Raw genomic sequence first — 12907 nt, 5'->3', positions numbered from 1 at the left:
AGAAGAACACAATCAGCAGTTCAGGCAGTACAATGTAATACAGTCTTTGTTAGTTAAGATGAACACAAATTCATAACTGGGATCAGCCCTGAAGCGTCTATGCAGACCAGCGATCACGGCAGACTCATATATAAATCACAGTACGCCAGGCCCATTGAAGGCGCTATACCGAATCAGCCGGTCACCAAGCATTCACCACCATATGGCAAGGCGTAGGCTAGAAAAATCTAGCCTGCGGTGGGATTCGAACCCACGACAGGAGTCTTTCCGGGACTCGCGCTCTACCAACTGAGCTACACAGGCTCAGTGGAGAATCCACCGAAAGTCGAATCACAAGCACCGTTGCCTGCCTCGTATGCTGCACATGTCAGCTTCGTAGTAGGGGATCGCCAGATTGACCAGTATCAGTTAAGATGAACATAAATTCATAACTGGGATCAGCCCTGAAGCGTCTATGCAGACCAGCGATCACGGCAGACTCATATATAAATCACAGTACGCCAGGCCCATTGAAGGCGCTATACCGAATCAGCCGGTCACCAAGCATTCACCACCATATGGCAAGGCGTAGGCTAGAAAAATCTAGCCTGCGGTGGGATTCGAACCCACGACAGGAGAACCCACTTAGTGCAGCATACGAGGCAGGCAACGGTGCTTGTGATTCGACTTTCGGCGGATTCTCCACTGAGCCTGTGTAGCTCAGTTGGTAGAGCGCGAGTCCCGGAAAGACTCCTGTCGTGGGTTTGAATCCCACCGCAGGCTAGATTTTTCTAGCCTACGCCTTGCCATATGGTGGTGAATGCTTGGTGACCGGCTGATTCGGTATAGCGCCTTCAATGGGCCTGGCGTACTGTGACAGTCTTTGTTAATCCGGTACTTTGCACAAAAACGACATTCAAATACTTAATACAGAACTCGTTTAAGTTTACACTGGTTAAACGCGAATGGATTTAGAACCTGTCAGCTGTTAGGTTTGGACAGGAGACCAATCATTACAGCCGGTCTTCAGCTTAGTCTACAGATCACCCTTCAGAAAATATCTCCATACAATAGTTGCAGGTTTTCTTTTTCAACTTGGGATTCAGACATGGCTCTAATTCTTTCAACTCTCTTGAATTAATTTTTTTTTCGTATTGGCATTGTAGGTATTCGATTTTATGTTGGACAGCTTTTTTTTAGATTATTTAGTGTAAAATTATCTTTTCTTTTCACTCTGTTTATGCGTGCATGCGGGTCCATTGTTTCCGAATGCACTAAATTTAAACATTTCTCGGAAATCCAATCGAACTGGATTGTTTTTATAAATTCTCAGGAAATTCAATGTAGAAAAATATGCCACTTTTGGCGAAACTTGACCTCAACCTTTCAAATTTTGCCATAAATTTTCAAAAATCGCCTAGATAGTTGTTGGTGTTAAAGTTCCTATTTGTTTGGCATTTGAGTAGAAGCTACTGCTTTATCAACTCATTTGCGTTTCCCTACTCCAAACTTTTGCAAGTGCTCATCATATTTAGTTATTACAGGTTGCATAGGACCTGTTGTCATCTTCTGCACTGATGATGACAACAGATATTGTTAAAACGTCTGATTCTGGTTCTTCAATGTCATTATAATATTCAGCTGAGCATCTGGAAATAGTATTTTCAGTTTAAGACAACCGCCTGCCAGAAACTTTGTGAAATGTCTGTTGAATCTTGAAAGTGAATTCCTTTCAGGATACAAACACTATGAGATGAAGTGCAGCTAAAAATTCTTGCCAAATAGCCTGAATGATAAAAAAAGGTTTTTCCCTATCCAAAATGTAGCACTAGCACAGAAAATGACTCGGACACATTTCAACAAATCTTGGCTGGGAAATGAAAATTGACGATATTTTAACTTTTTTGTAAGCCGGTTAGGTTAGTTTACAAAAATTGACGAAACTGGTTTGTTTTGATTCCAGGTTTTCACCTAAGAATGAAATCATGATCATGGTTGCAACGTGAAGAATAAACAACAATGGAGATAATGTTTTTTCTAGCTCATTTTGAACATGGAGTACTTTTTGCAGAGAAGATTTTAAGATTCTTTGCCTCAACCCCAAACTTAGGCATAAACACGGGCTTGTATTTCGGGCTAAAGTTGAGAAATGCATTTGGCCGCGAAGTACTTACTTTTTTTGCATTGGGAAGTAACAGTCACTTCAGAAGATTTATCAGGATGCAATAAGCTTGTTCTTTTTTCATAGAGTGTGGCAAATGACACAAGTTTTATCCGACGTTTAGTTAAAGAAGGAAATGCGCGATCTGACTCCAAAAATAAAGAACTCTTTTATTGAATTAGCAAACGCAAATATATAGTCAAGCGACAACGTGATATTATAACTCGGGGCAAGGGTAGTGTTGCTCCAAACAAAGGAAATGATTATCGTACACGGAAGGCGGCTACAAGAAACGTTTTTACGATTGCGTAAGTGCTAGCGCGTGTAGTTTTAGAAAACGCAATCTATGGCTGTTAGACTTTAAGGGAAAGACAAAATATGCTTTGACGTGTCAGATTTGCCGCTACAACAAAAATACGCATTGCTACAGAATCCCCCTCGCTTAAAATGGTTTTCGGATTGTCTGATATAAGTCCTTCTGTTCCATATCTTCTTCTTGTTCCTTTCCGTTTGAAATTCCAACCATGAAAATACATTGTCTATAGTTCATGATGCGCAGATTGCGATGTACCCGCGTGCACGTTCCAACAGAAGCGAGGTTGCCAGCATCTGTCGTCCATTCCTCAATGACGACTTTGTAGCAGTCTTGAAAAGAAAAAAAAAAAACTTGGCTCGTTTGCATGGCGACTGGTTTGAAATTTGCCGTGTGGTCATCTGGCATAAGATGCGCATCAATGAAGTTGGACGGTCTTCCGCTTTGTATTTCTTGCATCTTGGCGATCTATTGAAACTTAAAGAGGGCTTAGGTAATGGTAAAGAAAAATATCACTAAATACATAATAAAAAAGCAAGTAACATTTAACTTTGCGGCCCTAACTTTTTAGTAGAATTAAACTGCCATGTCAAATATTGGTAACGGACCAAACAAGAATATATGCGCGATGCTACGCTTGATAACGGTCTGCAAACCATCTACACCCTAAAGGCCGGTTCACACAAGACGCGCTTGACGGCAACGGTTTGCGTCGCGCTTGACGGCAACGGTTTGCGTCGCGCTTCGCCGGATAGTCTTCCGCGACACGCTAACCGCTAGGTAGTTCACACCACTTATGTTTTAGGTAGGAATATTTCAGTTCAATAAAAAAGGCTGACTGTAGTGCTTTATCGGTATGTACAACAACGCAATTTTGTTGCTGTTGGAAGAACAGAGTTTGTTGTTGTATTTGTACTTCAAAAGTTCAGAAGCAAAGAACCGGAGATACGTCAGAAAATTTGCATTTGCTATGTTACATTATTTTTTAACCTAAGCAAATACTTACAAATTACAATAAGCTGTATTTTTGCATTACAACATCATGTAAGGTTAATTTTGTGAAAGGTGGTGGGTGAGGCCCATTTTGCAAAGACGGGAAAGTCAAGGGGAACAAATCCTTGTGAGGCACATGAGGAATGATGGAGAAAGCTTTCACAGATATTTTAGGATGGATGTGTCTACATTTGACTACTTGCTTTCATTGGTTTCTCCACATATAAAAAAGCAAACGACGCGATGGAGAAAGCCGATATCATCCTCTCAGAGATTGGCTCTAACATTAAGGTGATTTTTTGTATGGTTTTTGAGTAAGTAATTTTTGTTCTAAATTTTTAAGTGTTTTTGTTGCAGATACCTAGCTACAGGTGATTCTCAACAAACAATTGCATTTAACTACCGTGTTGGTCGCTCCACCTTATGTAACATCATATCAGAGACATGCAGAGCAATATGTTATGCTTTAGAGTCAATTTGTTTACGGATGCCAAATTCACAAGCTGAATGGCGAGAAATTGCAGCACAGTTTGAAAAGCAGTGGGATTTTCCTATGTGTATGGGAGCAATAGATGGCAAACATATTGCAATACAGTCGCCACCTCATTCAGGGTCAGAATTCTTCAACTATAAGGGTTACCACAGCATTATCTTATTAGCAGTAAGTTCAGCAGATTACTGCTTTTCTGTGGTAGATATTGGTGATTCCGGGAGGCACAGTGATGGAGGAGTATTTGCAAACTCAAGTTTTGGTAAAGATTTTCTTAGTGATAAGCTTCCTTTTCCACCTCCAGAGAATATCAGGAACACTTCAGTTTCTGTGCCTTATTGCTTCGTAGGTGATGCAGCTTTTCCTTTAAAGCAAAATATGATGAGACCATATCCAGGTCATTACTTGTCTGCAGAAAGGCGTGTTTTCAATTACCGTTTGTCAAGAGCCCGACGTGTCATTGAAAACACATTTGGATTACTTGTAACTCGTTGGAGAGTGTTCAAACGCCCAATAATAGCCGATGTAGAAAAGGCTGTTTTAATAACCAAGACTGCATGTTGCCTTCACAACTTTTTGCAAAAACAACATAACCAGCCAAGAAGTTATTTATACTGTCCACCATGTCATGTGGACAGAGAGGACAATGGTGTTGTTATTCCAGGAAGATGGAGAGTGGAAGACTTGGGAGGAAACCTATTTCCACTTGGACAAATGAGCTCTAACAATTACACGAGAGCTGCATCACACATACGAGACGAATTTAAAGAATATTTTAATTCACCCGCAGGACGATTACCATGGCAGGATAGCATAGCCAATAGATCTTAAGTTTTAAATGCAAACTTTGTTGTGTTATGGGTTGTATTTCAATATACATTTACATTTAAAGAAAATGTTAACAAATGTACAGACTACAGCACATCAAAAGACACAGCAGTCAGTATCCAAGATTGTCATTGAGAAAGGTTATCACATTAAGAATACTGCAAGTCACATAAATATTGCAAAATGTGAGCCATTGCTTGATCTGCCTTAGCTGCTGGCAGTGCTTCTAATTTAAGGCTAACCAACTTGCCAAATTGGTTTGCTGCATTTTCAGTGTGAACTTGCTGCGTTTGTATAGAGGTCACTGCTGCAATAGCTTCATGATTTTTTTCAAACATTGAAAACAGCCTTTCCTTAAAACAAAACATAAAATCAAATTCAAGTGGCAACAAATTTTTGATTCATTAACACTATTTATGAAAAGTGTTTTAACATTCTGACAAATTTATTTACAAACCATTTTTTTTTCAGTTAAATGGCAAATATCAAAGTTAAAAAAAAAATTATATCAAACATACCTGAAATTCATGCCGTTTCTTTGTTGCATTACTACTGCTGCTTGATGAAGGTGTTGAAGATCTTGTTTCTTCAGAAAATGTTTCATCCACACATTCAAGGTCTTAACAAGTTTTAAAAGTATTTTTTTTTAATTTGAGCACATACCAAATGCAATACAACAAAAAATTACACTAACCAATCAAATTTGAATCTTCGACCACTTCAGAATTGGTAAGATCCAGCATGGGCATATTGTTGACAGTTCTAAACACAAGAATTATTTTATCTTTGCTTGTGGTGTGGTTTTTAAGCAAATAAATTATATTTTGACCAGAATGTCAACTGCTAATAGACTGAGATGAAACTTCTAAAAACTGAAAATAAGGAACTCAAAAAGGCTGTAAAAGAACTACAAGTGCAAACAATCGCCAATGCAGAGAACTTAAATGATCTCGAGTAATATGGCAGAAGACCATGCTTGGAGTTCAAAGGCATTCCCTATTCGGAAACGGAGTGCACAGATGACTTAGTCATCTCTGCTGTGAAGAGGCTAGGGATCACCATCTCCAAGCCTGACATGAGCCGGAAAGTGAGAGATGCCATTTACTCCAACCGGTATAGGCTGAAACAATCCAACAAAGGTGTAGCCCCTGGGAATCAAATTTTCATCAACGAGAGTCTGACAAAGAAGAACCGTGAGAGATTTAACAACTGTCTCCGGTTTAAGAGGGAGCACCAGTACCATCACATCTGGACTAGGAACGGAGCGACATTTCTGAAGAAGGATGACAACAGCAACATCATTGCCATCCACAGCGACAAAGACTTGGTGAGGCATAAGATTTGTTAACACTTGTAGTATTTAAACCCACAAACTTTTACCACTTCTCTTCCACATGAAATGCAACAAATGTGCAAGTAATCTTCACAATAACACCCCATACTTTTGTACCCGATGCCTATTGTCCTATTTACCATTCAGCAATGTCAGTAACTCAGAGCTAGTAAATGCTATTTCACCAGTAAAATCACCATATTCACCCTGTTTACTGGCAAACATTGATCACACCCATTCAGATTACTATGATTGTGCATCCTTGAACCATGCCCTAAAGAAACTTAGCAACAAAGATATGTATATATTGCACACAAACATTCGAAGTCTGAGAAAAAACAAACCTGCTTTAGAACAATTCCTGTCTGATATGGTCAGATCCCCTGACATTGTTATGATATCTGAGACTAGAATAACCCTGAATGGCATAACCACTGCTACTGACATAATGGGATATAATTTCCATCATACTGATACTTCACATAGTGCAGGAGGAGTAGGAGTATACATAAAATCACACATTTTATATAAAATAAGATCTGATATTAAATTTACTGCCCCAGATACTGAAAGCCTTTGGTTGCAACTTAAATTGAAACAAAAAGATGTAATATTGGGACTCTTTTGGGAGTAATATACAGACATCCCAAACATTCATTTGAAGTGTTCCAGGATGCACTATCATCAGTATTGCATAAGCTCAGTGATACCAACCATCCTGTATATATATATGTGGTGACTTTAACATAGATCTCATGCAATACAAGGAAGTAAAAAGTATTCAAAACTTTTTGGATTCTTTACAAATTTTTGATCTTTCACCCTTAATATGTCAACCAACTCGTTTGACGAACCACAGCCAAACTCTTATTGACCACATTTACACAAACAATGTAAATATTGCCTGCAAATCAGGAATACTGACTGCAGACATTTCTGACCACCTGCCAACTTTTGTGTTATTGCATTCAACTTGCTGTGATAAAACAGAAAAATTCCTGAAAAGAAATGAGACCCGATTTATCAGTGAAGATTTTATTTCTGATATAAAAGATGCTGTCATAAAAATACCACTGTTATCTGAAACTACATTACAACAATTTTCTTCATTTAACCATGTATTTAACAAAATACTGCAACGCCATGCACCACTGACCACAGTGAGCAGAAGAAGAAAATTGGCTAAAAAACCTTGGATAAGTAAGGGTATTTATAAATCAATCAAAGCAAAAAATAAAATGTATCATGCTTTATGTAGGTCAGGGTTTTCAAGTACAAGTAAACATAACCAATATAAACAGTATCGTAACAAGCTAAACCACATTCTGAGAGAAGCTAAACATAAATACATTGAAAAAGAACTAACAGATCACAGAAATGATATTGGTGGAATGTGGAAAATTATTAATAGTTTGTTGTCACGAAAACAAACTTTACACAAAGCTCCTGCAGAACTAAAACTAGATGGAATATCACAATGCACTACAGACCCAGTTTCAATTGCTAGTAATTTTAATCAGTTCTTTGCTAACATAGGAGCAAATATGGCATCATCCATTCCATAGCCAGTTATGCCACCACCTGATAATTCCTTCATTATAATGCCATCATCCTTCTTCTATGACACTACCCCAGATGAGGTGGAAATGTATATATCCACTCTTGACAGTCAGAAATCTGTGCCCAGTTACGAAATTCCTATTAAATACATCAAAATGGTTAAAAGCATTATTTCACCTATGCTCTCTGAGACTTTCAACTGGTGTATACAACATGGGGAATACCCCACTGAACTTAAAATTGCGGAAGTAATACCCATTCATAAATCAGGCTCACAAGTTGAATGCACTAACTGCGGACCAATTTCACTGCTATCCCCTTTTGCTAAGATATTTGAAAAAAATATGTATCAACGTTTTTATACCTATCGCAACCGACCGCACGAGCCTGGCGGGGTACGTCCGGTTGCGATCCTACGGCAGGACATACCCAAAACGGAATTCAACCACAATTCAAATAACAGGACACTTGACTCGATAACCTACGTTTTTTTCGGTGTCCTTGCTGTTTATGTATCCGTTCAACAATGGAACTGTGATGATGAAGTGACTATGCAAATAAAATTTGACTTGACTTGACTTTGTACTGTTTTCTAAGATTATATATTTTTGGAATATGTGTAAAAGTTTGAGATACATTGCACATGAATTTTACAGAGTCATCTTAGTACAAACTGCATGCTGTAGTGATGTCACGGCAAAAATTATTTACTGCTGATGAAGCTTTAGATAAATTGTTTGCACTAACAGAAAATTGTAGTGATTCTGAAGCAGAGGGTGATCTAGTAGAGGAGGAAGAAGAAGTTTTAGCTGAGTCAATGTTCTGTGCCACACCAGACAAACAGGAGGAGGTCACCGTTGAAGTGATATGCCCCAGTAACAGCATTGAAACAAGACATAGAGCAAACAAAAGTACACTAGTCAAGATAAAAAAGCGGAAGTTGCTAGCTAGAGTAACAAGAAAAAGGTCACATGATCAAACAGAAAGAACAGATGTTGATCTTAGTTTGTTTAGTTGAGAGGAGGATGGAGAAAATGTACAAACCTCAGATATAAAAGACAGAAACACTGTTGACGACAATGGTTGGTCTTCAAGACCTTGTTCTTTCTTTGATGAGCTCCCAGATTTTGGTTCTACATCAGTTTCTACTAGTGCCACCCATGACTTTGGGTCTGACACACTTTCAGGACATTTTTTGAGAGATTTTTCAATGATACGCTGTGGAACTTTTTGATCAAAGAAACTAACAAATATGCAGTTCAGAAGGGAATTAAATACTGGTCCCCAGTTTCAGTTGATGAGATGAAAGCATTTGTGGGGACATGCATTTTGATGGGAATCCACAAATTGCCTTCAGTTGATTGCTTTTGGTCATGAGATCCAATATTACGTGTTGAGTCCATTCACCAAGTAATGACATGTAAACGTTTTAAAAAAATCACTGAGGCTCTTCACTGCAATGACATTACAACTGCAATCCAGAGAGGAAATTCAGGCTATGATAAAGTTCGACCACTTATTAATCATTTTGATAACGTTGCACAGTTTGAAAATAGGCATTCATCTTTTCAGTCTATTGATGAGTCTATGATTTTGTTCAAGGGGAGAAATGCAATAAAACAGTATATGCCACTAAAACCAATAAAGAGAGGATATAAAGCTTGGGTAAGAGATGGCCCATTAACCGGTTATGCATCTCAGTTCGAAATTTATACTGGCAGATCATCTGAATCTGGTAAACCAAGTGATTCACTTGGTAGTAAAGTGGTGAAATTACTCAGTAAAACCATATGTACTGAGCAATATGAGAATCATCCAATACTTCTTGTTTTTGATAATTTTTTCACTTCATTTGAATTGTTAATGTTTTTGCATGAGGCAAATATGTTTTCAGTTGGCACTGTTCGGGCAAACAAAAAAAGCAATCTTGTTCGTGGCGAATCAAAGTCTTCAACTATAGAAAATGTTTGTGCAATACAATGGAAAGACAATCGAATAGTAAACCTGCTTACTACTGCAATACAATGGAAAGACAAATCGAAGGACACAGAAAGATGGATCAAGAACAAAGTTATCCTGCCCAAAAGCCATTAAAGATTACACAGCATATATGAGAGGAGTTGATCGATTTGATCAGCTTAAAGAATATTATTCTGTGTCAAGAAAATCAAAGAAGTACTGGCATAGACTGTTTTACTTTATTTTGGAAGCAAGTTTAGCCAACTCTTACATACTCCACCAGGTTTATTATGATGGGCATAACATTAAGCCAAAATCTTCCCATTTGCAGTTCAATAAACAGGTTGCCCTGTATTTGATTGCCAACTTTAGCTCAAGAAAAAGAAAAGTTATTCACCCATGTTATTATCTCCATAAAAAATCTGCTCATGGGAAGAAAATTTGTGTCCCACCTGAAATTCGATTTCAAAATGTTGGGCAACATCTTCTACAGGCAGTTGAAACTTACGGAAGGTGTAGATTGTGTTCAAGTGTAAAAAAAGACAAAAGAAGCAAAATTATTTGTCCTACATGTATGGTTCCCTAGTGTATTGCACCTGTAGGGGCTTTATTGGTCCTAATGACGTCGTACTTATTACTACAGAAGTATCTTTCGCTGTAGATGTTATGCACCCTTAATTCCTTGACTATCTGAGCTACTGCTTGTCTGAGCTTAGTCCGATATATTGGACGGCGTTGAACGTTAAAGTTGGTTTATTGAGTAAGCTAGTAGCATCGTCGATATTGTTAGAGCCAGAGAGAGAGAGGTAGTCTCTCATGTGAGAGAAAGCTTGTCACTGATTCTCCTCCTGGTATCGTTACAACACACGTGAATATATATAGTGAGAAAGGTGACGATGACGTAACTGTACAGATGGTAAAAGGTGTTAAATAGCGACAAATGACAATCAAGGTCGAGCACTGATAAGGTGACGATGACGAAATACAACGTTCATGCAATCACAGTAACTCGTATGATATTTGCGCTTATTTGTTCTGTAATACACGGTACACCACACACCTTTTTTTTCAAGTTTTGTAAAAATAAAAGCAGTTCAGGTTTTGTAAAATAAAAGGTGCATTCTTGCTAAATGTTTATTGGTAGCGAAACACATGTTAATTTTGCCAATGCAAACTTCCTTCGTGAAGTAGTTTGTTAAAGCATCACGAACAACTGTGCATCAGCAGTGCTTCTACGAATGCCAGAAAAAGGTAGTAGGGTGTTTGTCCCAACAACATCTCTTCATTTAAAATTTTGTTCGTCTGTTCTTGTTCCATTCGCAGTCAATTATGTAGGACACAAATTGCTTTAACTACATGATCAGCATTGTGTGGTGCCATTCTGGTAGGAGCCCGGAGAACATGAAAGTGCCTAACCAACATATCGAATGCATTTTCCACACGCCCACGTGCTCTTGAATGTCTAAAAGTAGGATGCATATAAACTTTAGGTTGGGATATGTTGACAGGTACTCGGGCCCTTGGGTTGGGAGGAGAAAATGTTAAAAAGTTTTTTTTTTTGTAAAATACTTTACAACTATATTTGGGTAATTGGGGTAAGTATAACATAAATAATTAGGCACCTGTAATCATATAATTTCTTTTGTCTTGTTTGGTTTGCACCTCCATAAGATTTACATGCAATCCAAATGCAGCTTCTACAACAGACACATAAGGAACTTTTGGAGAAGTTGTACCAGGTAGGCAGGTAGTGCCTTCGGCTCTGGCAAATTAAGTTGACCATTTTCCGAAAAACACCAGCATCACCCTCACGACCATGACTACCAACAGCTACCATAATGAAATTGTAATGGGCCTCTACCACTGCTAGTAGCACAATGCTGAAACTTTTCTTGTAATTAAAATAACTGTGATTCACATTTTACAGGTGATTGAATAGCACAATGTTTTACCCCTGTGACATAATTTCGTGTAAAAATATCATTGTTAATAGTTTCTAAATGTTAACTTACCATCAATTGAGCCAACACAATGAGGAAAATGCCAAATTGTTTTAAAACCATCTGCTATTTTAGTCCAAGCTGTCTGGTCAGGTAATGTTAAGTATTTATTGTGAAAAACGTCCCATATTGCAGCACAAGTCTCAACAATAATCTTTTGGACTACTTTCTTACTCATTCTGTATGAGTAACCAATATTTAAGTAGGTATCTTCAGTTGTCAGATATCTATAAAAATGAATAGCATACATTCAGAGATGTAACAAGTATATTAGCCGGAATAAAATGCAAATATTTACAACACACTTTGTTATGAAAAAAAAACCTTATCCATGCTCTGCAACAAAAAATAAAAGAAAAAGTGTATGCAACATTTAATTTGACAAGTAGGAGTTTACACAAAATTGCTTGAGTTAGGCCAGTAGAAATGAAAGCCAATGTTTTACAAAACCAGGATCACACTAGAGATGAGCTACCATATTTTTAAACATGCCTAAAAAAATAACAAATTACCATCTGCTAAAATAATAGAAACAGTTGAGAATGACAAGCATATCATGACAATTGACAACAACTTACCATGTATCATTGCTTTTTAAATCCAATGTCCCAAGTCCTTCATTTGATTGTGTGCTAGGCCCTAGTTTGCTTCATGAAGCACTAGAAATGCTTCCCCCACCCTGAATTGTCACTTTTCATTACTCCATTTGTTATCAGAACATGGATGCCTATAAGATACAACAACCTTGGCCTATTTTGTATTTTACAGTTTACAATCGAGGAGAATCTGGTACTGCTATTTCACTGCTTAAAATGCGTTTGCTTTTGTCACAACAGTTCACATTTAACTGCCAATTTCATGTAAAACCCATTTCACCTGCGATTATTTCCAAAGAAACTATAATATTTTTCAATAAAAAATAAATTTATTGCTTCACTACCCTTGCCTATAAAATCGGGCTGTGTTATAACACATGTTCTAAAATTATAACACCGCCCGATAAGAAACGGGGATTTTTTCATAACACAAGCGCTTTGAATCGGGCACTTGTTGACGAATCGGGTAAACGAACAGAAACGTGTCACAAATCGGCAATAATACGCACATTCGATATGGCCGGTAAACTTACACTTAGGAATATGTCACGTTAAGAAAGTCAATACTTCTTAAGTCATACACAAATAGTATTACGACATTTAACTTATACAATTTGCACATTCCATTTACGTACCAACCAGTTAGGAGTGCAGGACTGAATTACAGGCACTTTGACGAACTAAGACGTTTCAGC

General features: G+C 37.8%; 1 protein-coding gene, 1 long non-coding RNA gene and 2 other non-coding genes across 4 annotated transcripts; 1 reads left to right on the top strand and 3 right to left on the bottom strand.

Moving 5' to 3' along the window:
- Positions 1–229: 229 nt before the first annotated feature.
- Positions 230–303, bottom strand: Trnas-gga (transfer RNA serine (anticodon GGA)). Its single transcript has one exon. It is a non-coding gene; the product is annotated as a tRNA-Ser (tRNA).
- Positions 304–688: 385 nt separating this feature from the next.
- Trnas-gga (transfer RNA serine (anticodon GGA)) lies at positions 689–762 on the top strand. Its single transcript has one exon. It is a non-coding gene; the product is annotated as a tRNA-Ser (tRNA).
- A 4128-nt stretch (positions 763–4890) lies between these two features.
- LOC145220392 (uncharacterized) lies at positions 4891–5578 on the bottom strand. Its single transcript, XM_080087632.1, has 3 exons — positions 5459–5578; positions 5283–5383; positions 4891–5117 (listed from the first exon to the last, which is right to left on the bottom strand). Exons 1-3 carry the CDS (start codon positions 5511–5513, stop codon positions 4914–4916), a joined length of 360 nt encoding a protein of 119 aa, XP_079943758.1. The 5' UTR covers positions 5514–5578; the 3' UTR covers positions 4891–4913.
- A 1538-nt stretch (positions 5579–7116) lies between these two features.
- On the bottom strand, positions 7117–10670 carry LOC145220440 (uncharacterized). Its single transcript, XR_013858181.1, has 2 exons — positions 8143–10670; positions 7117–7795 (listed from the first exon to the last, which is right to left on the bottom strand). It is a non-coding gene; the product is annotated as an uncharacterized LOC145220440 (long non-coding RNA).
- Positions 10671–12907: the final 2237 nt, after the last annotated feature.

This window comes from Phallusia mammillata, chromosome 3, assembly GCF_965637545.1.
Source record: "Phallusia mammillata chromosome 3, kaPhaMamm4.hap1.1, whole genome shotgun sequence".
NCBI classification, from domain to species: domain Eukaryota; kingdom Metazoa; phylum Chordata; class Ascidiacea; order Phlebobranchia; family Ascidiidae; genus Phallusia; species Phallusia mammillata.
This window is presented reverse-complemented; position numbering and strand designations above follow the sequence as displayed.